Source organism: Salvelinus sp. IW2-2015, linkage group LG10, assembly GCF_002910315.2.
Source record: "Salvelinus sp. IW2-2015 linkage group LG10, ASM291031v2, whole genome shotgun sequence".
NCBI lineage: Eukaryota > Metazoa > Chordata > Actinopteri > Salmoniformes > Salmonidae > Salvelinus > Salvelinus sp. IW2-2015.
This window is the reverse complement of record NC_036850.1, coordinates 14,482,035-14,509,639: the sequence shown is the minus strand read 5'-3', so window position 1 is coordinate 14,509,639 and position 27,605 is coordinate 14,482,035. Positions and strand designations below refer to the sequence as shown.

The 27,605-nt window shown below is 43.3% G+C and overlaps 2 protein-coding genes across 2 annotated transcripts; one reads left to right on the top strand and one right to left on the bottom strand.

Annotated features, from left to right (window-relative positions):
- On the top strand, positions 1–19,466 carry LOC111969336 (pyruvate kinase PKM). Its single transcript, XM_023995401.2, has 11 exons — positions 1–106; positions 5,753–5,931; positions 6,730–6,821; positions 11,858–11,989; positions 12,447–12,633; positions 12,819–13,089; positions 13,313–13,463; positions 13,609–13,761; positions 14,886–15,052; positions 16,552–16,733; positions 18,267–19,466. Exons 2-11 carry the CDS (start codon positions 5,775–5,777, stop codon positions 18,371–18,373), a joined length of 1,599 nt encoding a protein of 532 aa, XP_023851169.1. The 5' UTR covers positions 1–106; positions 5,753–5,774; the 3' UTR covers positions 18,374–19,466.
- A 6,704-nt stretch (positions 19,467–26,170) lies between these two features.
- On the bottom strand, positions 26,171–27,561 carry LOC111969110 (trans-1,2-dihydrobenzene-1,2-diol dehydrogenase-like). The gene is made up of 3 exons (XM_023995054.2): positions 27,541–27,561; positions 26,629–26,740; positions 26,171–26,413 (listed from the first exon to the last, which is right to left on the bottom strand). Exons 1-3 carry the CDS (start codon positions 27,559–27,561, stop codon positions 26,217–26,219), a joined length of 330 nt encoding a protein of 109 aa, XP_023850822.2. The 3' UTR covers positions 26,171–26,216.
- Positions 27,562–27,605: the final 44 nt, after the last annotated feature.

The following is a 27,605-nucleotide window of genomic DNA, read 5'->3' as shown; positions in this document are numbered from 1 at the left end:
CGTGACGATTCGGACATAAAATAGTTCCGGTTGAGTTTAGGAGATCACCTTGAGCAGCTGGGTGTAAGAGAAATACGTCAGTCTAGCAGTTGTTCATCGAAGTAAGGTGAGTCTCGTCACAAGATCTATAGCTAGCTAATGACATGATGTACGTTTGTTTTGCAGGACTTCTGTCACCAAATGGCCCTTTTATTCATTTAACGGTCTCATATTATGTGTTGCCAGCTGGTTTCTTTAGTGACATAGTCCCGGCAATGGATGTATTCCGAAAGAAAACTGTCTAGATAGTAAGAGGTAATAGTAGTGGTCACTTGGAKCCATCTTAAACCGCAAACCATGTGGTGTTGTAGTCATACAAAGAATGGTGTCGTTTTGTCAGTGACTAACTCAGTATGATGCAGCTTTCTCAAGTTAACTATTCATACAGGTGAACTTACTATTTAATTACTATTTTTCTGAGTGGTGTTATTTGTCATGAACTATAACATGGTATCAGTCTAAAACATGTAACGTTATTTTAAAGCGGGGAGAATAGTAAAATACGAGTGCGTTTGTCTTGTCTCGTGTGGTTGCCCGATGAACTTGGAATTCCATTGGCCAGTTTCTCTTCGCAATATCTTAAATTCGTGAAACTGTGACGCAGAGATGGAAACGTGCCCTGTGGCGCATTAGTGGATTAGTGGATGCAAAAAGATGACTGCGACCATWCTCATGTTACCAACTTATTATTAAAACTACCGATTAATTAATCAGATGTGCGGTCCACCCGGCCTCATGAACAAAACTGTTATTCGCACTGTGACTTTCAGTGGTCTGGTGTCCTTTTGTTGGAATTAAGTTTACAACAAGCACCTTTACTGCAGTGGTGTGGCCTCACTGACATGTCAAACCATAGGGCCTTATAAAATCCGCGATACGGAGAACGCAGACAGAAAAAAACTATTTTTTATATGGCCCTAAATATGTCACAATGGATTGGCTTTGTTGACACTGGGAGGGGGGGGGGTCAGTGCAACCTTCTAGAATCCCTCCACTGCAGTGCCTGTTTATTGACTAGTCATAGAGCTATAGTATTGATGTATCAGCCTCCATCAAACCCTGACCTTGGTRAGTTCTTCCATTTCTCCCAGCTCCCAAATCAAATGGTTATGTAGGCCTTCCTTTTTTATTTTTTTGATGAAGCCTGCCTAGACTAACTTGAACAATTAGCAAATTTCATATCAGAAATGTATGCTTAGTCAGTCTCGGAACTAATTTAGGCTTCACATTAAGGTTTAGTGCTCCTCCTAAGTCTGGTTAGGACTATTCCTGAGATGTTCAGCCATTGTTATGTAACAGATTCTTCTGGRCCAGAGCCCTGTGTAGGAGGAAATACAAGCCACCCTGGCCCTATACTCTACACAGCATCAGCCAGGTCACTTGAGGGAGCTGGCTTCTATTTTGGTGTGCTAGGGCATAGTAGCACTTCTCAGTAGGTTAGGAATCTTGTGTTATCAGTGGGGACAGGAGTGGCTGGGCTGTACTATGGTATGTCCCAACATAGTGCATCTCGTAGGGGTGTGAGAGGCCTAGGTTATAATGTATACTTCAGTGCCCTATCTGGCAGTCTGCATACCCAGAGTACTGGGGTGGGAGCATGTAGGCTGCAGGCCCCACAGTAAATGTCTAAAATACTCCCACTATGGTGTCACCTTTTAGTCATTTCCTGCTGTAACTTTCCAGAGTGTCATATATCATGCAATAGCCCCCTAATGGTGCATGGGTAGAATGACTAGGCACCTCTTCCTCTGAAGTTTGTTCTCAATGAGGTGAATCTGAAGTACTCAGAATCCCCAGGTTGAAAACCCCACCTATGACTCACTATTTTGCACAGCATATTCCCAATCTCCTACTCAACTGCTATTGAGAGTTGAGTAAGAATAAATATAGCCATGGCTCCTCTGTGAACTGTCCTTAACCTGGTGCAGTGTTTTGGGGTGTAGGCCTACACTGACTGCATTTGTTTTTCTGCATAGTCCTGCTGCAGCTGGTGTCACTTCCATGCAGTCTGTCATGCATAGTGGTAGCCTTGCCTCCTGCTCTTGGCTATGTCTGGCAATGTGAGACTAGCATAGTGCCTACAGGTGCTGCGTAACGCTAGGCGGCAGCGTAGCAGAACATGGATACTTTTTCCTGTGTAATGCAATGCAGCACAGAATGCAACGGTGTTACCCGACCATGATGTATGACTACTGCCACCCCATTGCAGCATGATGCAATGCACTAATCCCAGGCTAGCATTTTGCTTTCTACACAGGCTTACCCTGTGTACATTATTAGAATACACATCCAACATTTTAGAGCCCTAGGGGTGATATGACCTAGTGCTGCCAACATCGTTTACCACAGCACACTGTCTCATGTACATCTGCAGTATCAGGGCACGCAACCTGCTCCTTGGATGCAGTAGCCTGGACTGTGTGCTGCAGCACATCCTCACTGAAGYGAAGAGGATTTATTCCTGAGCCGTGCGTAGGCAGGCAAGTCACTACCAGGAGTTCCTGTCTGTCCGGTTAGCTCTGCTGCTGTTCCTGCTGCGCTCTGTGGGGACCGGGGGTCACACAAGCTGGGCATCCTCTGGAGGTCTGTAGCAGCTACGTTCTTGTACATCCACAGGAAGAACAGAAAGGTCTCCTGGTACGTCACATAGCTGAATGACGAGACTGACTCAATGTAGCGCAGGGGGAGAGCTAGGCTTCTCGAGGTCACCAGTGTAGGATTATAGGCTACGTCAGTGTCATCATGGCTGCTCCTAGGGTGTCATCTGTAAGGCAACCTCTGGGTATGTTGCCAATGCGCAGTGGAGACATCGCAGTGTGTATGTGAATTTGTGAGTGAAAGCGAGGGGAAGGGGTGAGGGGGCAGTACGTAGGCATGGAGGATGTAAAAGGAAGGACATGGAGAGTGGGGAAGCATATTCGGTTCCAGTGAGCAGTGCTGTTGGAAGGGTTTGGATAGGATTGATAGCAGCAGAGCAGCTCTAAAGTTAAACCTAAGTGACCCAGATGCATGTCTATTACTGGTGTGAGTCACTGGCCCCAGGTCAACCCTTACATACTTTACATCTTTGTCACAGGCATATGAATGGTGTCTCAGTAATAAAGGGTGGCTCAGATTGGCATGGCCTTGGACTGTATAGCATCTTTTGGTGATACATCAACCCAGCTGTGTGTTAGTCACAGGGTAGGGAGGGTTTCCTGAGGAAGCATAGCTGGGTCATGTCAGGACTCCATCAGAGGCTGTAGGATAGTTCCAAARTAGTCCCTGTTGATTTCGTGGGAATAAAACCAAAGTGACCATATAAACAGCAATTGCATTATAAAGTGACACTGTATGCATCTTATGTAGCCTATGGCACTGATTTCAATGTGCAAATGTTGAACTTGATATCGGCAACCTCTTGAGTTTGTTGCTGGTTACCTAACCAGCCTTTGTTGGCACTTGACATAAGAGCCCATCACATGTCTCACCCCCCCCAATAAAAATTAAATCGCTGTTAAGCTTTCTGCAGGCTGCTATAAACAGTGTGTTCCAGGGATAAGAATCTAGGCTTCATTTGAGACGAGACATTGTAGGATTTTTGTTCAGCAGCCTCCTTCTGCAGTCTACATTGTGCTCTGTCTGGGGGCTACCTCCTGCTGTCGTGCTGTGTACGCAGTTGGGAGTCTGGAGAGAGCAGGATGTGACCGTGCTCACGTACAACACTGGGCTGCTGCCTTTGAGGCTCTGTGACGTCARTGAGCTGCTGCCTATTGGTTTTACTGCTGCTGTGTGGCAGGGCCCTGTCACGATTCATTTACACGCTGGAAGAGATGAGCTGAGTGTAGGCCTGGTTCTAGAGGGTAGCCTGCCCTAAATAGTAGTGGGGTGGGGGTGATCGATACAGTTACATATCAGGATATTATTTTTGTATCGTTTTACAATATCAATGTATAGTTTTACAATATCACTATTTTTGTGCTAGTTGGCTGTACCTGTACTGAAACTCCAGTATTTTTCCTTCATAGCCTGTTCTCCATCTTTTTAAATAGGGAGTCAATTTGTTGTCAGAGCTTTTTTCCCATGACTGAGTACTTGTTTTCTTATGGCTCTCTCGTCCCTCTGCAGCAGGCATATGGTGATCAATATGTTTGGACCATCGAATCGCAAGAAAATCACAGTATCGACTCGCAATACATAMAGAATCGTGATACAATATGTATCAGCACCTAAGTATGGTGATAATATCCTACGGTCCCAGGAAATTCCCAGCCCTGCTGAAATGGCCTACTGGCAGAAAGGAGAATCTGTAGCCAAATGAATGAGAACAAGGAGGTTTTGGGGTGCAGAATACATTGGCGAATGCAAATGTTAGGCTAACAAATTTAGCCTCGGCTAGATTAGTAATTCTGAGGGGAAATGTGTGATAAGATTGTGTTTTGCAGTAAGCAGGACTACTGAGGAAGATAACATGCTCTCTCTGTCCCTATGCATTCTGCAGATTCCAATATTTTTTTAAAGTAGGTTCTTAAAGGTCCGCCAGACTAGTGCAACTGGCATCTGTTCACCACAAGGTAGACTAACAGATGTAGCCTATTAGAACGCTTAGTATTTCCTAGAAGCTCCACCTTGAAGCAATCAGTGAGCGTGTTCTCTGTTCATGTGAGTGTTACTCTATAATTTAGACTGGGTGAAAGTCAACTCTACACTGGTTAGTGTTTAGGCTAGTCCAGTTTGGTAACCCTGTCTTGTGTCCAGGGCAGCCCTCCAGGGATCCCCCTTGTCATGCATACCTTCTGGCTGTCGTATGTTCGCTATCTATTGCCACATTCCTGGGTTACAACATAACCATGGCAACAGCGCCCCTGTCACAGCTTACAGAGTTGCCTCAGACTCCACACTCTCTCAAAGTAGCAACGCTCCACCTTACACAAACAGAGCTACCTCATTGACTGTTTTTTAGCTTGCCCTAAAGCCATGGAGAATTTGGCCTGACCTACAGTACCTGTACAAAGAGCCTGTTTTGTTATACTGTCAAGATGGACACTAGAAAAGGGAAGTGTTTTGACTCTTGAGCAAGAGAACTTTGTGGTGCTATGAAGTAACCTATTGGGTTTGATGCAGTCCTTCTCAATGTCCCCTTGTTTTTCAACATCTCTATATTGAACCATGTTGAAAGTGATCTGTCCCAGGTTGGAGGAAGTAATGAAAACACTGTGCCAGTCAGGGCTGCGGTTGCCATGGGTGACTCGGGAGAACACAACGTGCAAACAGCTCAATGTGCTTCTCAGTGAAAGAATGCTGTGGAATGTTACTGTAGCCCAGGCTATATTATAGATCAATRGTATTTAGGCCCATGTCTTTATTGTCTATGGTGCAGCCTGAGAACCAGCAGGGAAGGGTTTCAATCACACTTCCTGTTTTTTCAGATGTAGTCTTTTGAATGGGTTCCTCATTCCACAAACAAACRGTTATTTGCACAGATGTCAGTTGATTCAAAGCCACATACTGTGCCTCCAATAAGCTGTTGTGTGCTAATTCCTGAGGCTATACAGTGTTGTAGACTGGTGGATCTAAAGTTGATGGTTTCATCCGTGTGGTCCTCTGTTTTAATGTGGCAGTCCAGTCCATGACCTGATAATGCCTGAGATTGGTGACACTGAATTGAGTGAACCATTAGCACCTTACTGTCTTAGTAGTATGCCCTTCATATTACCTAATCTCTCTCCTCCAGGACTTCTTCAAAATCTGCCATCATGCCCGGTTCAAAGTCTCAAGACATGGGCTCTGCCTTCGTCCAGACGCAGCAGCTCGGCGCTGCCATGGCCGACACCTTCCTGGAGCACATGTGCCTGCTGGACATAGACTCTGAGCCCACCACCGCCCGCAACACTGGCATCATCTGCACTATTGGTCAGTGGCTACACACACTAGGCTAGGGTGGTATCCAGATTGTCTTACCTTCATACTGACCTTGTGCCATCTGGGATATTTGTTAATACCGGCACTGAACACAAGGGCTGCTATTTTCAAACCCCACTGAGCCTCTGTAATTCAAAGGTTAGCAATGCTAACAGGTATATGTAAAATCCCATAGAAAATGCTAACGAATGCATTGCCAAATGTCTGACCTAAACTATTTGGAGGACAGACAGCCGTCTAGCTGAAGATGGGATAACTAGCTACTAAATTAGTAAACCAAATGCACAACTGCATAGTTTTTAGCACATTAACTTAATAGTTAGAAGATATCTAGATGGCAAACATTTAGTTGTGAATTCCATACTGTAACTACATCACCTGGCGCGTGCTGCACAACCGTGAGTGACTCACAAGGCTACGGTCTTGTGTGCTTGTAAACACCACGTGTCTGGGGACTTCTGCTGAGTTTCATAATGCAAAAATTATTTAACAGGTGAAATTCTTCATCACAAATTGACTGAATGTATTTACTTAAAGTAGCAACAAATATTTAAATAGTTTCAACAGTATTGAAAAACCATCCCATGGCTATTTCCAAATACCCCGGTATATCGCCACACACAATGGATGCTAGCTTTCAAATGTCTGTAGGGCTATACTATTTTTACATCAAAGACCCTCTACTATAGGATGATGCTGTGAAATACCTACGGTATGACATCACACTAGTGTGGTGTGTATGTACACTGATGTTTAAACCCGACCTCTAACCCTTATCTGTCATAACAGGGCCAGCCTCCCGCTCTGTGGACATGCTGAAGGAGATGATCAAGTCTGGGATGAACATCGCTCGCATGAACTTCTCCCATGGATCTCACGAGGTGGGTTCCCTAGCATGTCTAGACACCTAGACTGCTGCAGTGGAGGATGATCACAGACTGGATCCAGACCTAAACCGTATATATCTGAATAGTAGTGAGGGGGGGGGGGGAGTCAGTAGTTACATATCAGGATATTATTTTCACGATGTATGTGTTTGACTATCTCTATTTTTGCACTAGTTGGCTGAAACTGCACCAAAACGTCAGTATTTTTAATTCATAGCTTTTTAAATGGGGAGCAAATTTCTTTTCAGCACTTATTTCCATGACTGATCAAAACAGGTTTCTCATTGCGCGCCCACTTGTCCCTCTGCAGCAGACATATGGTGAGCAATATGTTTGAAACATTGAATTGCAATAAAATCCCAGTAATGAATCGTGATACATATCGCATCGGCACCAACCAGCCCTGGCAATTCCCAGCCCAACTGAATAGCACAAACCCACACAGGCTGTTTTGATGAGCTTTATGTCAAGTTTAGCTGCACCAAGGTAATTTAAGTAAGAACAATAAATCAATACATAAGTACATGGGGGGGACATGGTGTGTGATAGATATATCTATCTCACACACACATGACAATTGGGCTAGGGGGTACAATATCACATTACACAAGGACGTTAAGGGACATGCATACACTTATAATTCTAACAGCTTTTTTGGTATTTAATTGTCTTTTAAAAAATTGTCCTAAAGAATAATGAAATTAATTACTATWAATTCCATGCAATACGTCTCCATAATGGTGTAAAATCTTCATGTGTTCAATTATAAATCTATTGATATCTTACCACAGATTCCTTACATGGAGACAATGCCAAAAAATATGAAACACTGTTTTGGGTGGTTAATTCAAAWTGTACTTTTTTTCTAATGGTGTTTTTCTACAACCTCTTCATATTGTGGTTGGCAGGATAATATTTAGAAAATAACAAAATTAAGGAAGTTCTTAAGTAGGTGTATGTGTGTGGCAAGATCCAAACTTTTTTCCAACAGATATTATCAATAAAACTGTTCCAAAAAGGCATGACATAAGGTAGGTTTGTATAGCTCTGTTGTTGAATGGCCCAAAAGGGGGAAAAAATACATATTTCCTACTGATGAGACAACAGTGTTAATGGAAGGTAGGCTCTGAGGGTCAGGTCTTGACACGTTCCTGAATAATAAAGCAACACCTGAGGGAATGGCATCTAAAACATTGCAAAATCTTTAGGTGTTACAGGGATCTTGTATAGTGATAAGAATTCCTTATAACTAAGTAAAAAAACCTCTGCATTTACAAGTTGGTTCACCAATAGGATATTATTTTGGAACCAATATTCTAAAAACAAAGCAGTATTTTAATACAATATGTCCCGATTATTCCATATCTGTGTGGAGAAATGTGCTGACGAAAAGCAGAGTTTCACTGGAAGTTTGTCGATTTATTATAATTGCAAACCAACATGAAGTAAAGGCCACCAAAAGTAGAGAAGACATGATGAGGAATAAAGTTCCACATAGAAGGGGGTCTTAAGATCAATTGGATAAATCAATTCCTAAGTATTATTGAAGTGCAGAATTCAGACCCCTGTACTCGTGTTCATTACTTCAGTTTTTTCCTAATGTAATGGGTACGGTTTCTCCACAGAAATTTTCAAAGCATCTGCTTAATCTATTTGCTTATTTTATCGTTAAATTGTAAGGAGCGGCATATGTTAGCCTAGAGAGAATGCCAAGAGTGTGCAGAGCTGTCATCAAGACAAAGGGTGGCTACTTTGAAGAATCTCAAATATAAAATATATTTTGATTTAAAAAAAAATAAAAATAATAATGACTACATGATTCCATGTATTATTTCATAGTTTTGATGTCTTCACTATTATTCTACATTGTAGAAAATAGTAAAAATAAAGAAACCCTTGTAGGTGTCAACTTTTGAATGGTACTGTGTGTGTGTACATGAGACCTTTCTCACTTACAAGTAAGTATTAATAACTACGTAGAACAATAACAGTAAGTCAGAGCAGATCTGTATGCATAAAAAATAAATACAACTTTCAGTCCTTGAGTTTGTAAACAAAATAGGCTGCCATCTGGTCATACAAGGAAAAAACCTAAAAAATGATTGAGGTACCGGAGTAGTCTGGAAAATTGTGACCCAAGGCTTGTTAGTCATTACAAGGAAAATGGAATATGGATTTCCAAACTGTTAATGAAGCATCGTCCTCCGACGTAGGCAGGATTCCGCTCATTTTGTGCTTTCTTGATCGTTGGCCACAACTTGTTCCTCGTTTCTATGTCCTCCAGGCTGAGATGCTTGGCGACATGCAGACCATGGCTCTGAAGGAACGGCTTTCCAGACAGCATCCCTGTAGAWTCTGGCAGTAAAGAGGATGATTTCCACTTGGTCTTGAATCGTTTTGCTGTTGCTTCTTGCCGACGGTATCACCGACTTTGTTCTTCTCTGCAGGTGTAACTTCTTGGCAGATCCGGATAGCGTCGCGCATCCTCATTCTCCACCTCGGGCATGACGTAGTCTCAGGATCCATCTTGTGTATTGCTGCAGATCAGTGACGTTTATGGTAGACATTGTTATTCTGTTCCACCTTTTCCACACCAACTGTAGCCACTAATTTTCACATCCTTGATTTTACCTCACGCAAACTCCAMTCTTGTTCCAGCCTTCAATTACCATGGTGTTTGCACCTACCATTTTCTCAATGGTGTCAGACCTGGAGTTGATGAGTAAGGAGAGGGTAGCCAAGCTGTCAGTCCCTGTTGGGTTTTTTGGAGGGTGGAGGTTTGCACGGAGTAACCGGTTAAAGAGGGGAACTTGTCATCTTCAACAGACTTTGAAAGCGTGAGATTATCCATAGGGCAAGCATAGTTATGGCAGTTGTCTAAGAACGTTCCTCTCTTGTTTAGCAATAGAACGGCTAGCTTCTATTTGTCACGGCATCGCATGGACATGATTGGTGCGCAGCTCGCTAAAACATCTGTTCAAGCTGCCATCTTGAACGCCTCCCTGCTCCAATGTCGTCATAGTCTGTCAGACATGCTTCTTTGCAAAGTATCAGCTACCTTCAGATCTCGTTTGAATATGAGATGTTCTAGGTGCCAACCAGGGTGTGCAGTTCAAGGGTGATCCTGACCAGACAACTCCAAAGGTAAGCCCTAAACTGTGAGATGGAGCAGGCAGACAGCAGTGGAAACCTTACCTGAGGTAGCTTGTGGCACTCAATTCTTAATCTGTGCCTTCCTCTTATCACCCCACCCAGGGTGCAGGCCTGGAGCAACCGGTTGCGTCACTCCCACTCGTCACACTGTCACCTGCTTCAGTTCTCTGTTCTGTAGAGGTCACTTACCAGGCCAAAGACGCTTCCTCTGTCTTAACCTGCTACTCTCCTGCAGGGGGCCTGAGCCACTCACCTTGTCATCTTGTCTGTCTCCTGGCCCTCTACTGGCTGTGCTGTGTCATGGAGGCTTATCAAAATGTTAGGATGGGCACTTCCACGTCTTTATTTATATTTTCATGAAATTACATTTCCTCTTGCTGAAACTAGACCTGGCTTCGTCTGACTAGCTGCTCTAAGGCATATGCTGGAATGTAGTTATCTTGGTGTAATTTGGCACTGCACTATTGGCTCCCTTTCATGCCAAGGCTGTTTGTGGTGATAACTGGGAAGGAGAGAATGGAAATGAAGCCCTGTGTGATTACCTACCAATTAAGTGCTTAGGTAAAGCTCAGGTTACATTATCTAGATGGGGAGAAGCAGCATGAGCCATCTGGGGCAGCTGTCGCCAAGGGCAATGCTAGCACTGCCACTCAAGAATATTAGTGTAGTTGTAATGTACATGTGGACAGGCAGGTTGTAGTAGCATATTTAACTCTTTGTAAACCGTGTTCTCTTGAGTAACTGTCCAGGTCATACTGTCGGTGAATAAGGTTTCATGTTAACCACACTCATGTTTACAACTGAAGGGTATTGCGCTGTGGGTGCCTAATCTGAATAGGGACTAGGCATAAATCAGGGGTTGACTTTAAGCTCTCATGGGTACTTGCCCATCTGGCAAGTTGGGAGCAGTTTTCACATGCCTGAAGATTATGGTTACTTGTCCAAAATGTATTTGGTTTTACACTTGAACATGCCGTAAATTGAATTGTCTTTCACTCCAACATGGGGTTATGAAATGAACTTTTTGGTGAACCAGCCATAGTGTCTGGTGAATTAAAGTTCTGCTGAATATAAACAAATATTTTAAATCACAGAACTGAAACTTGCTTTTCTCTTTTTAACTTGCTGAGAGGAGGTATTCATGATGTGGATTATTTATCAACTCAACTTTCTATAGTAGTCAAGTGGAAAAATAGTTATTTTTGGCAAACTATCCCTTCAATGATGAGACTCGCGAGGGAGTTGCTTTTTCCACAAGCCTTTTTGTCATGGCAAATTTAATGAAACTGTAGACCCACTTCCTAGCTAGCACACTAGGCAGCTAAGTCAAATGAATATTCTGTCTAAACTGAAAAATTTGAATTGTGAGGTGATTTCCTAAATGGAGGACTGCAAGCGCCACTTGATCTGTGACTCGCGCTACTGACATGGGTGTGTCTTTCTCATTGGGAGTTGAGACATGCAGTTAACAGCATTAGAGTTTAAATTCACCAGATTTGGTGGGTGTTAAGTGGTTTTCCTTGTTTGATTTGTGAGTTTAAACTTTGTGGGGAGGTGTTTTTATTATTCAATATATATATWTTTTTAAACTATACAGAGGGTAGCTAGATGTTTGACCTGCTGGTAACAGTTGTCTAGACCACGTCTTTGATTTCGGTCATTTCTCACYTTTATGCCCTGATACAGTATGTTGTCAGCTGATTATGCTCAGGTGTGTGACTCATTACACCGAAACCAGGTTTCCACCTTCCATGAGTTCTCATATCGTCACTGAAATGTCAATGTCTGGCTGATGCGTTGTTGCTTTAGTGTTAAAAGCCTGTTAAAAGTATTTCCTTCTTTATAATGTTTTTTTTAAATTCTATTCTGTTCCACAGTACCACTGTGAGACTATTAAGAATGTGCGTGAGGCCTGTGAAAGCTTTGAGGCTGGCAGCATCCACTACCGCCCCGTGGCCATCGCTCTGGACACCAAGGGACCTGAGATCAGGACTGGACTTATCAAGGGAGTGAGTAGAACAATCAACTACCATGTTCCCAGCACGCATTAACTGATTGGAGGCACTATCCAATGTTTACTACACATTTTGTTGTACCAAATATTGAGTACAGATGTGGGATCTTAATTTGAGCCAGTTTGCTACATCAGGAAAATAATACTGCAGCAACGGGAAATTAGAACTATAGTTAATAGACATTTTTGTAGGTGTTGATCCTTTCTTAAGCCAAAATCAAGCCTGAAATTTTTATTGAATTGCAAATTTCATAAGCCCCCTTCAACCTCAAATATACGACAAGGTTTACATTTCCGGCATATTTTGGACTACTTCAAGCTTGAGATTGGTATGGTAAAGGGTTAGAAAGATTTCTTAACCAATTTTAAACTCCTTTTACTTCATTGAGTGGTTGAACCCCCATAGTCGTGGTTCCTATTGAGACTCATCCATGGTCCTTTGTGTGTGTCAGAGTGGCACATCTGAGGTGGAGCTGAAGAAGGGCAACATGATCAAGTTGACCCTGGATGATGCCTACCAGGAGAACTGTGATGAAGACAATCTGTGGCTGGACTACAAGAACATCACCAGGGTGGTGGAGCAGGGCAGCAAGATCTACATTGACGACGGACTCGTGTCCCTCCAGGTCAAGGAGATCGGTGAGTTCATGTCTGGCTCCCACTTAAGAGCTGAATAGACTAGAGAATATTCCTTTGCGGATCTGTGAGCCCTAGAATCCCCTCACTTACTGAACTTTTGGGTGGTTGGAGGATMGCCAGATGGAGCTTCCTATTCTTTATAGCCTGTTGATGTTATTGGTGACTCCTTCAATGTGTGTCCCCAGGTGAGGACTACCTGATGTGTGAGATTGAGAATGGAGGGACCCTGGGCAGTAAGAAGGGTGTGAACCTGCCTGGTGCTGCTGTGGACCTGCCTGCCGTCTCTGACAAGGACATCTCTGACCTGACCTTCGGCTTGGAGCAAGGAGTGGACATGGTGTTCGCCTCTTTCATCCGTAAAGCAGCCGACGTGCACGCTGTCAGGAAGGTGCTGGGAGAGAAGGGCAAGAACATCAAGATCATCAGCAAGCTGGAGAACCACGAGGGAGTGCGCAGGTCTGTGTGATGGCATTAAATGCACAGAAATACAAGCCGATTTTTGATCCTTGGCTAGTAGAAATTGTGCTCGACTGGGCCAGTGCCCAAAATCGTTACGTTCCGTCACTCGATTCACATTAGAATAAATGGCATGCAGTATGTCTTATCATAGTTTGTAAACATGATAGGAATGTTAAATCCGAATAGTATGTCTGAATCTGGTTTCCCGTCCCCTGTGCAGGTTTGATGAAATCATGGAAGCCAGTGATGGCATCATGGTTGCCCGTGGAGACCTGGGAATTGAGATCCCCACAGAGAAGGTGTTCTTGGCCCAGAAGATGATGATTGGCCGCTGCAACAAAGCCGGCAAGCCAATCACCTGTGCTACACAGGTCAGTGTACTTGTGACACCTTTTTTTWAAAACAGGAGATATTTCTTTTTCCACAGGGATGCTACAGTTTGTTGTGATGTGAAAGGTTGTGCGTGTTATTACACTGTTGGTAGCCTGACATTGTGAGCCCCTGTCCTTCCCACAGATGTTAGAGAGCATGATCAAGAAGCCCAGGCCCACCCGCGCTGAGGGCAGTGACGTGGCCAACGCTGTGCTGGATGGAGCTGACTGCATCATGCTGAGTGGCGAGACCGCCAAGGGAGACTACCCCCTGGAGGCTGTCCGCACACAGCACATGGTGAGACAGTGCCACCTACAGTTACCCTCCAGTACTGTCCTTCAGTCGGTGTCATCAGCCCCGGACTACCACTGGTCCTGACCTACACCGTATAGACCTATCAACAGCAGGGTCAGGGCTACTGGAAGTCATGTTGCTGAGGAAGTCGCACTCATTTCCACTTACACATTTATCATGTTTGATGTCTTATGTGATGTTTGTCAGCAAAAGCAATCTGGATTCAGCCRGTATTATATTGAGTCATAATGTTGTAATGATCCATAGACTGGTTGCTCACTACGTTTTAATAGTACAGAGTGTAGAACATGGGTGGAGAATCTGGCTGACGCTGCCCTCATTTTCTTCTACTCAGGCCTTTAACAGCTGACTAGTTCAGCTGCTGCACTCCTCTCTGGATGCAGGCAGAAGTGACTCAGCAGTCCTTGAGCAGCTGCCTATGAGTTCACTGCAGCACCATGTCCTTCACACTCTTAAACACGTTTTTGCCTCTAAGAGTGCATTGTGAGTTAACTGAAAGCACTGTCCTACACAAGGACTGACATTAGGCTCAGACTAACTCTGCCTCTTAACAGCTTCTCTTTTACGGTCTTCAAATGTTTTCCCTCTATTTAGTTTTTTTATTGGACTTTGAAAGCTTTCTTCTTAGTTTAATTTCCTGTTCTACCATCTCTTCACGTGTGACTGTGCAAAGCATGCATGTTTTAACACCAGTTGACTATAGTCATCTGCCCATCTCGTAACCTCTAAACAGCTAAGTAGTTTGAATGAGCAGTCAGTTTGCGTGGTATGTAGTATCGGAATGTAGTTCTAACTATAGAATTACCATAGAATCATAAAAGCAGTTTAGTGTGTTATAATGCGGTGTTAGATGCCATAGCTACATGGACTGGCTGCGGTGGCCCATTGGATGTGTTTTTAACAMGTATGTTTTGTTCTTGTCTCACTAAACTGCACTCTGACTAAACCTACATTTCTCTCCTTTCCCTCTGCCTACCTCCCCTCTCCATCTCCTATTCCTTTCACCTTAACTTCCTACCCTCCATCTCGTCTCCTATCACTTTCCTTATATGTCTGTCTGGTGTACTTCCTGTCTGTCTGCTACATCTTGCCCTCGCCTGTGCCAGATCGCTCGCGAGGCAGAAGCAGCCATGTTCCATCGGCAGGTGTTCGAGGACCTGCGGCGCGCCGCACCACACTCCACCGACCCGGCCGAGGCTATCGCCATCGGCGCCGTGGAGGCGTCCTTTAAGATCTTGTCCTCTGCGTTCATTGTGCTCACTAACTCTGGAAGGTAGGCAGGTGGCTGTAGCACGGCTGTTTTGGAGGGCGACTCAGGAGGTTTGTGAGAAGCCAGAGTAGGGAGAGACGGGGACTGAATGAAAGGGCATGGCACGCATTTACAGGTCCTTACGGTCACAACAAACTGGAGACCACTGAAAGTTGACTCATAAGAACGGTCTATATATCTGGTAGTGCCTCTGATCGACAGCCAATGTTTTAGTAGTTACATCCACTTAACTCCGTAAATGAACTGGACCAGGACTGGATAAGCGCTTGCCATGCCTCTCAGGTGCGAGGCGTGCCTCGTGGTGGTGTGACTGAGTGTAACCCTCGGGCCCACCCTCGCACTCAGATTGCTCGGGAGGCTGAGGCAGCCACCTTTCAGACAGCTGTTTGAGGAGCTGCGACGCACCACCCACTTGACCCGGGACCCCTTTGAGGCTGTGGCCTGTGGTGGAGTCCTCATTCAAGTGCTGCGCTAGCGCCCTTGTCGCTTGTCGTACTCACAAAGACGGGCGGGGAGGAGGGCGGACGGGCGGGGAAGAGGGGCAGGTAAGAGGACGGCAGGGAGGAGAGGGACAGGCAGCAGCAGGTAAGAGGAAGGCAGGGAGGAGAGGGACAGGCAGGGAGGAGAGGGACAGGGAGGAGAGGGACAGGCAGGGAGGAGAGGGACAGGCAGGTAAGAGGACGGCAGGGAGGAGAGGGACAGGCAGCAGCAGATAAGGGACTTACAGAACATGCAACTCTGACCCTTAACATCCTATTCCCCTACTTTAGATTGGTGGGGAACGGTTGCATGGTCCCAGATAGATGTCACCCCTCTGTGTGGGTGGAGACAGTAATGTGAGCGGGGTGGGAGAGTTATGGGTTGGCGTGAACTGGGTTGTTCTAACAGAGGCCACTCTGTAGATGATAAATACAAGTAGAACACTTTTATTCATGAAGAGTCCTCAACATTATTGGGAACACCTGCATTGGTAGAGCCATACAGTTTGTTGTCAGGGTAGAAGGTTCTGCAGCTGTGACAAAACACTGCAGTAGTTATTGAGTTGTGTTCACTCTCACATCCGCTGACCCTTTCTGACTGCTCAACCTTGACATTTTCCTAACTATTTTTAACTCTCATTGTGATGACTTTGTTTGACCGATCTAGAGTGACTGTCTTTGTAACCCCCAACAGAACCGACAGAGTGAAATGTTAATTTTGACTGCGGCTTGTTTAATGTTCACAATGAGACAAATCCTTAGACTTAGTGTAGCCATATGCATTGATGTCTCCCATTGACATCAATGCATATTTATTTTACTATAGTAGGTCCTCCACTAATCAAATCATTAGTTTCCTAATATTTCAGAAATACATTTTAATAAAAAGTTTCAAATCTACCCCCTTTCTAGATTTGTGTAGGCTTTGTTCAAGCCATATTGCCAGTATCTGAAATGGGAATGGCAGCAGGCCTTGGGTGTGTCCTTGGCTGAAGGAGTCTGAGCTGTGTTGTCTGTGTGCAGGTCAGCCCACCTGATCTCCAGGTACAGGCCCCGCGCCCCCATCATTGCTGTGACCCGTAACGGCCAGACCGCCCGCCAGGCCCACCTGTATCGTGGGATCTTCCCCGTCTTCTACAACAAGCCTGCCCACGATGTCTGGGCCGAGGACGTCGACCTCAGGGTCAACTTCGCCATGGAAATGGGTGAGAGTCTGCAGCCATTAAATCTCTCTTCCTGAGCTGTAAGATTCTGTGTTCACCAGAAGAGAAGCTCGGTCAGTCCGTCAGCTTCCATACAGTCTAAACCATGGGTCTCCAACCTTTTGTAGCATGAGAGCTACTTAAAAAAAAAGTCTAGGTTTCAAATAGGCACACTTCTCTTCTCCCCTGCAACTCTTCCATGTCATTAGTGTACAAGAGAAAATATTGCGCTGTTTTCTGTCWATATACCTGGTAAAATAATTAAGCAATAAGGCCCGAGGAGGTGTGGTATATGGCCAATATACCACAGGGCTGTTCTTACGCACGACGTAGTGCCTGGACACAACCCTTAGTGGTATATTGGCCATTTATCACAAACCCTTGAGATGACTTGCTATTATAAACTGGTTTCCAATGTAAATTAAAGTTCTGTCATACCCATGGTATACGGCTGTCAGCCAATCAGCATTCAGTGCTTGAACCACCTAGTTTAATGGTTAATAAACCACTCTAAGGGGGCCCCTAAAAAATATTTTAGTTTCTTCTCCCAAATTCTGTTTTCTATTTAATTTCTTGGTTTTAGATTTTGTTTTTCACTGCATGCATTTGAGTAAACTCTGACAGACCCAGCTCAGAAGCCTAGCTCATGAGCTCCATTAGCACCATATTGTAATTTACAATGGAAAATGGATATGTGTGTATGCAACATGTTAGTGTGTCGTATCACACCGCATCAATTTGTTCCTCGAATCACACAGTAGTTTGAAACTAAATGTATCGGAGCCCGTGAATCTAGATGTGTATCAAATTGTCTTGAAAGGGAAAGATGCACACCGATACTAACTTTACTTGCTAGCTTAAAGCTTAAGATAAAATCAATTCYCTACCCTAGAACTTTGTTTGATCATATGCAAACCATAATGCAAAATATGCCTTTTTCAAAGCTGACTGTCACCAAACATTCACTGGGTTAATCATCTTTCCCTCAAGTCTCCCTCGCCYAACTAACTGCGTGTGCCTCATGAATGACGGTCTTAGAAACAGCTTGCACCTCATAAAAGGAGATTGCTGTTACTTTACAAATGTTGATCAGTACAATAAAGTCCCAAATGGAAGGGAAGCTGTCACCTGTAGCCCCAGGAGACGAACTGAAAATAGCCAAAATAAGCTTAACTCAAAGCATCCAGTGAGTAGGCCTAGGCTACATCTTGATTTACAGTTTATCAATAGATTTACTATTCACATAAATGATTACCTTGATGTAGACCAAAGTCAAATTGATTGTATAATTGATTCATTAATGCATACATGGCTGTCTCAGAAACAAATGACATTTTTAAACATTCCAAATGTAATATTGAACTCAAATCTGCCCAAAGATTTGTCAGATCAGTGTTGTAGCCTAGTTTCTGTCTCAAAGTGCCTTTCTTTGACTAGATAATCTCTTATTTCTTGCTGTGGTATCACGATGCTGGACCTGGTATCACGATGCTGGACCTGGTATCGCCGATGACAACTGTGCTCTTTGTTTTCCAGGAAAGGAGCGAGGGTTCTTCAAGGAGGGAGATGTGGTGATCGTCCTGACCGGATGGCGCCCAGGCTCTGGCTACACTAACACCATGCGTGTGGTCGTGGTTCCTTGAATTATGACTACCCTCCTTTCCCCTTCTCACCCCTCCACTGTCTTTCCCTTGTCCCTCTGCTCACCACCCCCTGTCCCAACACCAGGGCTGACTTGTACATCCCACTGAAACAAACACCTGGTGGTGACTTGACCAATAGGAAATCTCCCCACTACAATCCACTCCTCTCCAGGGTTCCCCTCATGTAGMTGTGTTCTGTTCTCCCCCTGTACCCCGATCTCCAGGGTATCTGTATGCGCCAACCAGAAACGGCTGTATTTATTCACACAAACAAAACCATGTATGACTCTTACATTCAAACCAGACTGACAGGCTAGGTTGCAGAGCTATTGATCTGCTCATCCTGGGCTCTTCTGTTTTGAGAGGGAGGTGGGGCACACCTTAAGAGAGCCTGCTGTACTGTAACTTGTAAATAAAACACACACGCCCATTCCTATAACGTGAACAAAATGGCGGCGACCCGAAGCGAACAGCTTTTCTTTATGACCCTGTCAGTTAAACTCTTCTCCCAAACATAGCTCCTTGTAGTGCTGTCTGTATTTACATTGTGCACTGTATACTTGCTTTCTTTACACTTCCAATCTACTGTAGACAATGTTACATTCTGTGTTATACTTTTGTGAAATGTGAATTTAGAGTCTGGGCATCCAATACTATGTATATTTTGTCTAACATAGAGAAATCCTATAATGTATTGGGTGTCCATGTTAGTTTGACTACAGGTTTTGTGTGTTGAAGTATTCTTAAAGCCCTCACATGTATTTGTATTTTGGTCATAACTAAGTTGGCACTTAAGAACCACTATGTAAGCTGCTACATGGTTCTCTCAAATTAATGATGTAGGAATTTAGTACTTTGAGGGTCTTTCAGAGGGCACTGGGGGGTGGATAAAGGGATGAGTTGGACCTGCCCACCCCCCACAACCTCTTCATTCCTCCTGCACCTGCTCTCTAGTTCCTGTCGGTGATCTAGTGTGTGTGTTTAAATGTCCAACTGCTTCTTTGATTGTGATGGTAGGGTCTAACACAATGTTAACTGGTGTAATGAGTTGTCCTTCATGACTGGATTTCAATCATTAAAAGAGATGAGCACCTGTCTTGTTCCTGTCATGTTATTACGGTAGTCTTAAACCCAGCTATCCTCTTAAGGTCAGACAGACCATTTGTTGTGTACATGCCATCTCAGAACAGCTTGCCCCMTTTGAAGCTACTCACCGCTGACGAACTGTTAACACTACAGTACATAGAATTTACACTCCAAATGTGCCTCAGTTCATTGTCTTAATACTTCAAGAAATTAGGGAAAGTCAATGAGTGTACTTGATGCCAATTTCAGTGGGTAATTTTATTGAACAAAGGCGTAAGAAAGCGGTTGTTGGTCACTGGCAGTCCTGGCTGTAAACCACCCCCACCTGCCTGCGTGCCTCATCCATCACCTCAGCCAGGAGCAGAGAGTCTGCCTGGGATATCCTGGGGCTCTCCTTCAGGCCACATAAGAGTCGCCAGAGATTGCGTCTGCCCGACTACGTCATTCTTACACTTTGCCAGGTGCCATCAGTGCAGATGTCTTCTGATGTAAGCTCTGCCTAGATAGAGGTACAACTGTTCTCTGAGGAACACTCATCAAATAAAATGTTATTGTCACATGCACTGAATACAACCGCTATAGACTTTTGAGCAATGCAGAGTAAAGTAAAAAAGATTTGCTAAATGAAAATAAACAACGTTTTGGTTTCATGAGTTTAAATAAGACCCCAGAAAAATGTCCATACACACAGCTTATTTCTCTGCATATCTCCTTTGCCAAGATAATCCATCCACCTGACAGGTGTGGCATATCAAGAAACTGATTAAACAGCATGATCTTTACACAGATGCAACTTGTGCTGGGGACAAAGGGCCACTTAAATGTGCTGTACGCAGTATCCTCTGTAGCACCTTACAGTTGGAGGCCGAGCAGTTGCCATATCAAGTGGTGATACAGCCAGTTAAGATGCTCTCAATGGTGGATCTGAGGGCCCATGCCAAATCTTTTCAGTCTTCTGAGGGTGAGGTGTTGTCTTGCCCTGTTCACGATTGTTGGTGTGTTTGGACACAGAGGAACTTGACTCTCTCATCCTGCTCCACAAGAGCCCCATTGATGTGAATGGGGGTGTGTCTGGCCCACCGTTTCCTGTAGTCCAAGATAAACTCCTTTGTCTTGCCCACGTTGAGGGAAAGGTTGTTGTCCTGGCACCACACTGCTAATCGTTGTCAGGGATTAGGCCTACCACCGGCAAACTTAATGGGGTTGTGCGCGGCCACGCAGTCGTGGGTGAACAGGGAATATAGGATGGGACAGTGTGGCGGATGTGTTGTTGCCTACCCTCACCACCTGGGGGAAGTCCAGCATCCAGTTGCAGAGGGAGGTGTATAGTCCCAAGCTCCTTACCCTAGTGATGAACTTGGATGGCACTATGGTGTTGAACTCTGCGCTGTAGTCAATGAACAGCATTCTCACATAACTGTTCCTTTTATCTAGGTGGGGAAGGGGCAGTGTGGAGTGCAATAGAGACTGCACCATCTATGGATCTGTTGGGGTGGTATGCAAATCATCTCACCAATATTCTGTCTCTCCCCTCAAATATTAATTGTATTATTTAATGAAAAGGCCCATTGTTGAATTTTCCAGTGAATTGTTTTGTCAGAGACATGTCGAGGGCATTTCAGATGGTTTGCTGCCACCTTGTGGTAAATTCATACTGAGTAAACAAGGCATGGGTCTGTAACTGCTTCAACATTTAGGGGAGGTGGGGAGCTAGTTGAAAGGCAATCCATGTTGCAAACATACATTGGGAATAATTGACAAAGAAAAAACTATAGAATAACTAAAGCACTAGTAGGAGATCCCCAATAGGTAAAGCACTAGTAGGATATCCCCAATAGGTAAAGGACTAGTAGGATATCCCCAATAGGTAAAGCACTAGTAGGATATCCCCAAAAGGTAAAGCACTAGTAGGATATCCCCAATAGGTAAAGCACAAGGTAGATATCCCTAATTAGGTAAAGCATTAGTAGGATAATATCCCAATAGGCTAAGGAACTAGTAGATAATCCCCAATATAGGTAAAGCACTAGTAGGATATCCCCAATAGGTAAAGCACTAGAGGATTATCCCAAAGGTAAAGCACTAGTAGGATATCCCAATAGGTAAAGCTTAGTAAGGATATATCCCAATAAACACTAACGCAATAGTAGGATATCCCAATAGTAAAGCACTAGTAGGATATCCCCAATATAAAGCACTAGTAGATATCCCCAATAAGAATGAAGCACTAGTTAGGATATCTCCCATATAAAAGCACTAGTAGGATATCCAATAGGTAAAGGACTAGTAGAATATCCAATAGGGTAAAAGCCTAGTAGGATATCCCCAATAGGTAAAGCACTAGTAGATATCCCCAATAGGTAAAGCACTAGAGGATATCCCCAATAGGTAAAGGACCTAGTAGGATATCCCAATAGGTAAAGCATAGAGTGATATCCATAGGTAAGCAGCTAGTTGGATATCCCAAATAGGTAACGCTAGTATGGATATCCCCAATAGGTAAGAGCCTAGTAGGATATCCCAATGGTAAGTACTAGTAGGATATATCCCCAATATGTAGTAAGCACTAGTGAGGATATCCCAAAGGTAAAGCACTAGTAGGATATTCCCCAAATGAGGTAAATGGACTAAGGAAATATCCCAATAGGTAAAGCACTAGTAGATATCCCCAAATAAAGCACTAGTAGGATATCCCCAATAGGTAAAGGACTAGTAGATTCCCCATACGTAAAGCACTAGTAAGGATATCCCAATAGGTAAGACTAGTAGGATATCCCCAATAGGTAAACGCACTAGAGGATATCCCCAATAAGCTAAAGCAACCTAGTAGATTATCCCAATAGACTAAACTACTAGTAGGAATTCCCAATATAAAGCACTAGTAAGGATATCCCCAATAAAAGCTATAAGGATACTAGTAGGAATATTACCAAAACCTAAAGGATCCTAGTTAGTGATATCCCACATAGGTAAAGACCTAGTAAGGATAATCCCCATAATACGGGTATAATAGCATAGTAGGATATCCCAATAGGTAAAGCACTAGTAGGATATCCCCAATAGGTAAAGCTAGTAGGAATATCCCAATAGGTAAAGCCTAGTAGGAATACCCCAATAGGTAAAAGCACTAGTAGATATCCCCATAAGGTAAAGCACTAGTAGGATTATCCCAATAGGTAAGCACTAGTAGGATCCCCAATAGGTAAGCACTAGTAGGATATCCCAATATGGTAAAGCACTGTAGGATATCCCCAATAGGTAAAGCACTAGTAGGATATCCCCAATAGGTAAAGGACTAGTAGGATATCCCATAGGTAAAGACTAGTAGGATATCCCCAAACTAAAGAACTTAGTAGGATATCCCAATATATAAAGCACTAGTAGGATATCCCAATAGTAAAGCACTAGTCAGATATCCAAAAAGGTAAAGCACTAGTAGGATATCCCCAATAGGTAAAGATCTAGTGAGGATCCCATAATAAAGCATAGTAGATTCCCAATAAACAAGCACTAGTAGGATATCCCCAATAACTAAAGCACTAGTAGGATATCCCAATACTAAACACTAATTAGATAGGGTATCCCAATATAAAGCTGTAAAGCACTAGTAGGATACCCCAATAGGTAAGCACTAGTAGGATACCCAATAGGTAAGCCAGTAGGATAATCCCCAATAGGTAATAGCACTAGTAGGATATCCCCAATAGGTAAAGCACTAGTAGGATATCCCAATAGGTAAAGTATCTAGTAGTATATCCCCAATAGGTAAAGACTAGTAGGATATCCCCAATAGGTAAGGACTAGTTGGATATCCCCAATAGGTAGCGACTAGTAGGATATCCCAATAGGTAAAGACTAGTAGGATATTCCCCATATAGTAAAGCCCTAGTAGGATATCCCCAATAGGTAAAGCACTAAGCAGGATATCCCCAATAGTAAAGACTAGTTGATACCCCAATAGGTAAAGACTAGTAGGATATCCCCAATAGGTAAAGCACAGTAGGTTATCCCAAAAGTAAATGACTAGTAGGATCCCCATAGAGTAAAGCACTAGTGGATATCCCCAATAGGTAAAGGACCTAGTAGGCATATCCCAATAGGTAAAGCACTAGTATAGGATATCCCAATAATAAAGGACTAGTAGGATATCCCCAATAACTAAAGACTAGTAGATATTCCCCAATAGGTAAAGACTTAAGTAGGTAACCACCAAAGGTAAAGACAGTAGGATATCCCCAATAGGTAAAGCACTAGAGATATCCCGTATATGTAAATGGCACTAGTAGGATATCCCCAATAGGTAAAGGGCACTAGTCAGGATATCCCCAGATAGGTACACGGTAGCGTAGTGGATATCCCAAAAGGTAAAGCATCTAGTAGATATCCCAATAGGTTAAAGACTAGTAGTGTATCCCCAATTAGGTAAACATAGAGGCTATCATAATTAATGTTAAAGACTAGTAGGATATTCCCCAATAGGTAAAGCACTAGTAGGATATCCCCAATAGGTAAAGGTAGTAGGATATCCCCAATAGGTAAAGCACTAGTAGGATATCCCCAATAGGATAAAGCACTAGTAGGATATCCCCAATAGGTAAAGCACTAAGGATACCAAGTAAGATAGTGGATATCCCCAATAGGTAAAGGACTAGTAGGATACCCCAAAGTAAAGCATTAGAATATTCCCCAATAATAAGCACTATAGAGGATATCCCCAATAGGATAAAGCACTAGTAGGAATCCCCAAAGTAAAGACTAGTAGGATATCCCCAATATAAAAGGACTAGTAGCATTCCCTCAATACAAGGATCTAGTAGAATAGTCCCCAATAGGTAATAGCACCTAGTACTATATCCGACTAGATAGGTAAAAGCACTAGGTGGCGTAATATCCCAAATAGGTAAAGCACTAGTAGGTATATCCCCAATAGTGTAAAGCACTATTATAGTAGCAGTATTATCCCCAATAAGGTAAAGCACTAAGTAATTATCCCATGGAAAACTATAGTCCCAATAGATGTATAAGCACTAGTAGGATATTCCCCAATAGGCTAAAGCACTAGTGGAGATATCCCAATAAGTGTAAAGCACTTAATGATAGTCCCCAATAGGTAAAGGACTGTATGTGGGATATCCCCAATAGGTAAAGGGCACTGTAGGAGATATCCCTCAATAGGTACGAGACTAGTAGGCATAATCCCCTAAGTAGGTAAAGCGACTAGTAAAGGATATCCCCCAATAGGTAAAAGATGATATAACCCATAGGTAAAGTGTAGATATTCCCCAATAGGTAAGGCATAGTAGGATATCCCCAATAGTAAACTAGAAATATCCCCATAGTAAGACTAGTAGGAATCCTCCCAATAGTAAAAGACTAAGATATTCCCCAAACGGTAAGACTAGTATGGATATCCCATAGGTAAATGGAGCTAGTAGGATTACTCCCAATAGCGAAACTAGATATCCCATAGTTACAGCCACTAGTTAAATATCCCCCCAATAGACTAAAGCACTAGGTAATGATATCCCAATAGTACAAAGACAGTAGGATATCCCTAACCTAACACTAGGTAATACCCTAGTACATAGGATATCCCCAATGAGGTAAAAGCACTAGTAGGAATATCCCCAATAGGTAAGCACTTAGTAAGATTAGTCCCCAACAGTAAAGCACTTAGTAGATTATCCCATAGTTAAAGACTATAGCAGATATCCCCAATAGGGTAAAGCACTAGTATGATATCCCCAATAGGTAAAACTAGTAGATATCCCCAATAGTAAAGACTAGTAATAATCCCCAATAGGTAAGACTAGTAGGATATCCCAAATAGCTATGTATATATCAGACACTATGTACATAAGATCACTAGCGATCAATAGGTTAAAGGACTATAGGATATCCTCAATTAGGTAAAGACTAGATACCCATAGGTTATACACCATAGGTATATCCGCACAATAGGTAGTTAGGATACCCAAAGGTAAAGCACTAGTATGATATCCCCATATAGGTAAAGCACTCGTAACGTATATCCCCAATAGTAACAACTAAAGGATCAATATGCTACATAGATATACCCCAATAGGTAAAAGACTAGCTAGGATATTCCCCAATAGTTAAAGCACTTAGTAGGATAATCCTCAAATAGGTTAAAGCCATAGTATGATAATCCCCAAAGGTAATAAGCACTATAGATATTCCCCAATAGGTAAAGATGGACCCTTAGCAAGGCTAGTAGGTATCCCCAATTGTAAAGCAAGTAATAATCCAAAGCAAGCACTTAGGGATATCCCCAATTAGGTAAAGCACAGTAGATATCCAAAAGGTAAAGCACTAGTAGGATATCCCCAATAGGTAAAGGACTAGTAGGATATCCCCAATAGGTAAAGGACTAGTAGGATATCCCCAATAGGTAAAGGACTAGTAGGATGTCCCCAATAGGTAAAGCACTAGTAGGATATCCCCAATAGGTAAAGGACTAGTAGGATGTCCCCAATAGGTAAAGGACTAGTAGGATGTCCCCAATAGGTAAAGCACTAGTCTGCCTTTACAATCTTCACCTCACCCACCTCCCCCCGAGACAGCAGGTGCTCAATCTCCAGAGAGGCTGGGAAGAAGCGGGTCCACACTGCCTGGAGCATCAAGAGAGGAGGACGAGGAGGCGGAAGAGGGAGAGCACTATGGTTACACACAGACACTCACACGGGGCTGCCTTCACCTGCGTGCTGTTGAAACACTGGCTGGGTATGTGACGTGGTCATAATGACACAGGTGTAACAGTCCGTATTACCTCCATGAGAAACACTTTGTTCATTTTAGCAGAGGCCATCAGCTCTTGCACCCCTCTGAGGTTCATGGCCATAGGCTTCTCACACAGCACATTCTTCTGGGCGTTCATGAAGAGCATGCCAACTGGCAGGTGGTATGGGTTGATGGTGCCCACATATACCACCTCTACCCACACACAGTGACAATGAGGAGACAGGATTAAGGATACATTTTTAGGAATTAGAAGAGGAATACATCTTATTACTGAACGTGAGGTCGTTTAGAAAAATTCCATAATAAAATGCACTAATAAACACTGTTCTGATGCATATTACACACACTGAGAGGGACATTAAGCACCGGAGGTGACGGCCAGATTATGTTTGAGACAAGACACTGACCAATCTCTGGATCTCTGGCCAGTTCCTCGTAGCTGCCATAGGCTTGAGGGATGCTGTGCTTCTTTCCAAACTCCTGAGCGTCCTGTAGTTTCCGAGCTGCCACAGCAACAATCTAGGGATGACCAAAAGGTGGGTTATTTCATTCACTCATCATTTTAAATTTTCATCATGTTTGTAGTTTATGACACTTTTAAATAAACCACTTTCACATTTCTATATTACATTTCCTACATGCTCATTTAGTTCGAGTTTTACGATAAGTCATCCATCTGTGCAGAGTATACTATTGTAATAAATATCATTTATTATAACACAAGCATATTGTCATTACATTGTTATAACTAACTTCTTTCCAACAGCATTCTCACAAACTCATAAAGCAGATACTGAGACCACACCACACCCAGAGAACAGATGGCTGACAATAGACCTTTTATCAAACAGTGACAAGAAAAGGGTGCTTGGTACTGTATTCACGAGCTACTGAGACACACACATACCCAAAACAAAGGGCTGACGTAAACCTTTTCATAAACACAGAATAGACAGAACATCTACCACACACAAAAAACTCTCTTTCAGTCTGAACATTTTACAGAGACACACAGAATATGTCAAAATAGGAACATCTACGCACACACCTAATTCTCTGTTAAGCTGAACATTTCTGAAGACAAAGAACTCTACTCAGAGCCAATGGACAGTGATACTAGCCTGAAGGAACCTCGCCCAACTCATCATAACCAACCAGAGGACCAGAACTTTCCAGACTCAACCTACTTCTGTACTTATAAAATGTATTAGCACTCTGTTATCTGGCTTCTTGCAGAGAGTTCCTATTGAGCTTGATGAAAGGGGCCGAGCACCTATTTCAATTATCTTTACACTTTAATAAACTGCCTTATATCATACCTTATCACCTGCGTCCATCATACTCACTTTGTCTCACTCTTTCTAGATAAATGTATCAATCAACA

Coding starts and splice junctions, on each gene's coding strand:
- LOC111969110 (XM_023995054.2), bottom strand. CDS start 27,561: ATGATGGACGCAGGTGATAAG. Junction 26,741..27,540: donor TGATGGACGCAGGTGATAAG/GTATGATATAAG, acceptor GGTCATCCCTAG/ATTGTTGCTGTGGCAGCTCG. Junction 26,414..26,628: donor GGCCAGAGATCCAGAGATTG/GTCAGTGTCTTG, acceptor GTGTGTGGGTAG/AGGTGGTATATGTGGGCACC.
- LOC111969336 (XM_023995401.2), top strand. CDS start 5,775: ATGCCCGGTTCAAAGTCTCAAGACATGGGCTCTGCCTTCGTCCAGACG. Junction 5,932..6,729: donor TGGCATCATCTGCACTATTG/GTCAGTGGCTAC, acceptor CTGTCATAACAG/GGCCAGCCTCCCGCTCTGTG. Junction 11,990..12,446: donor GGACTGGACTTATCAAGGGA/GTGAGTAGAACA, acceptor TGTGTGTGTCAG/AGTGGCACATCTGAGGTGGA.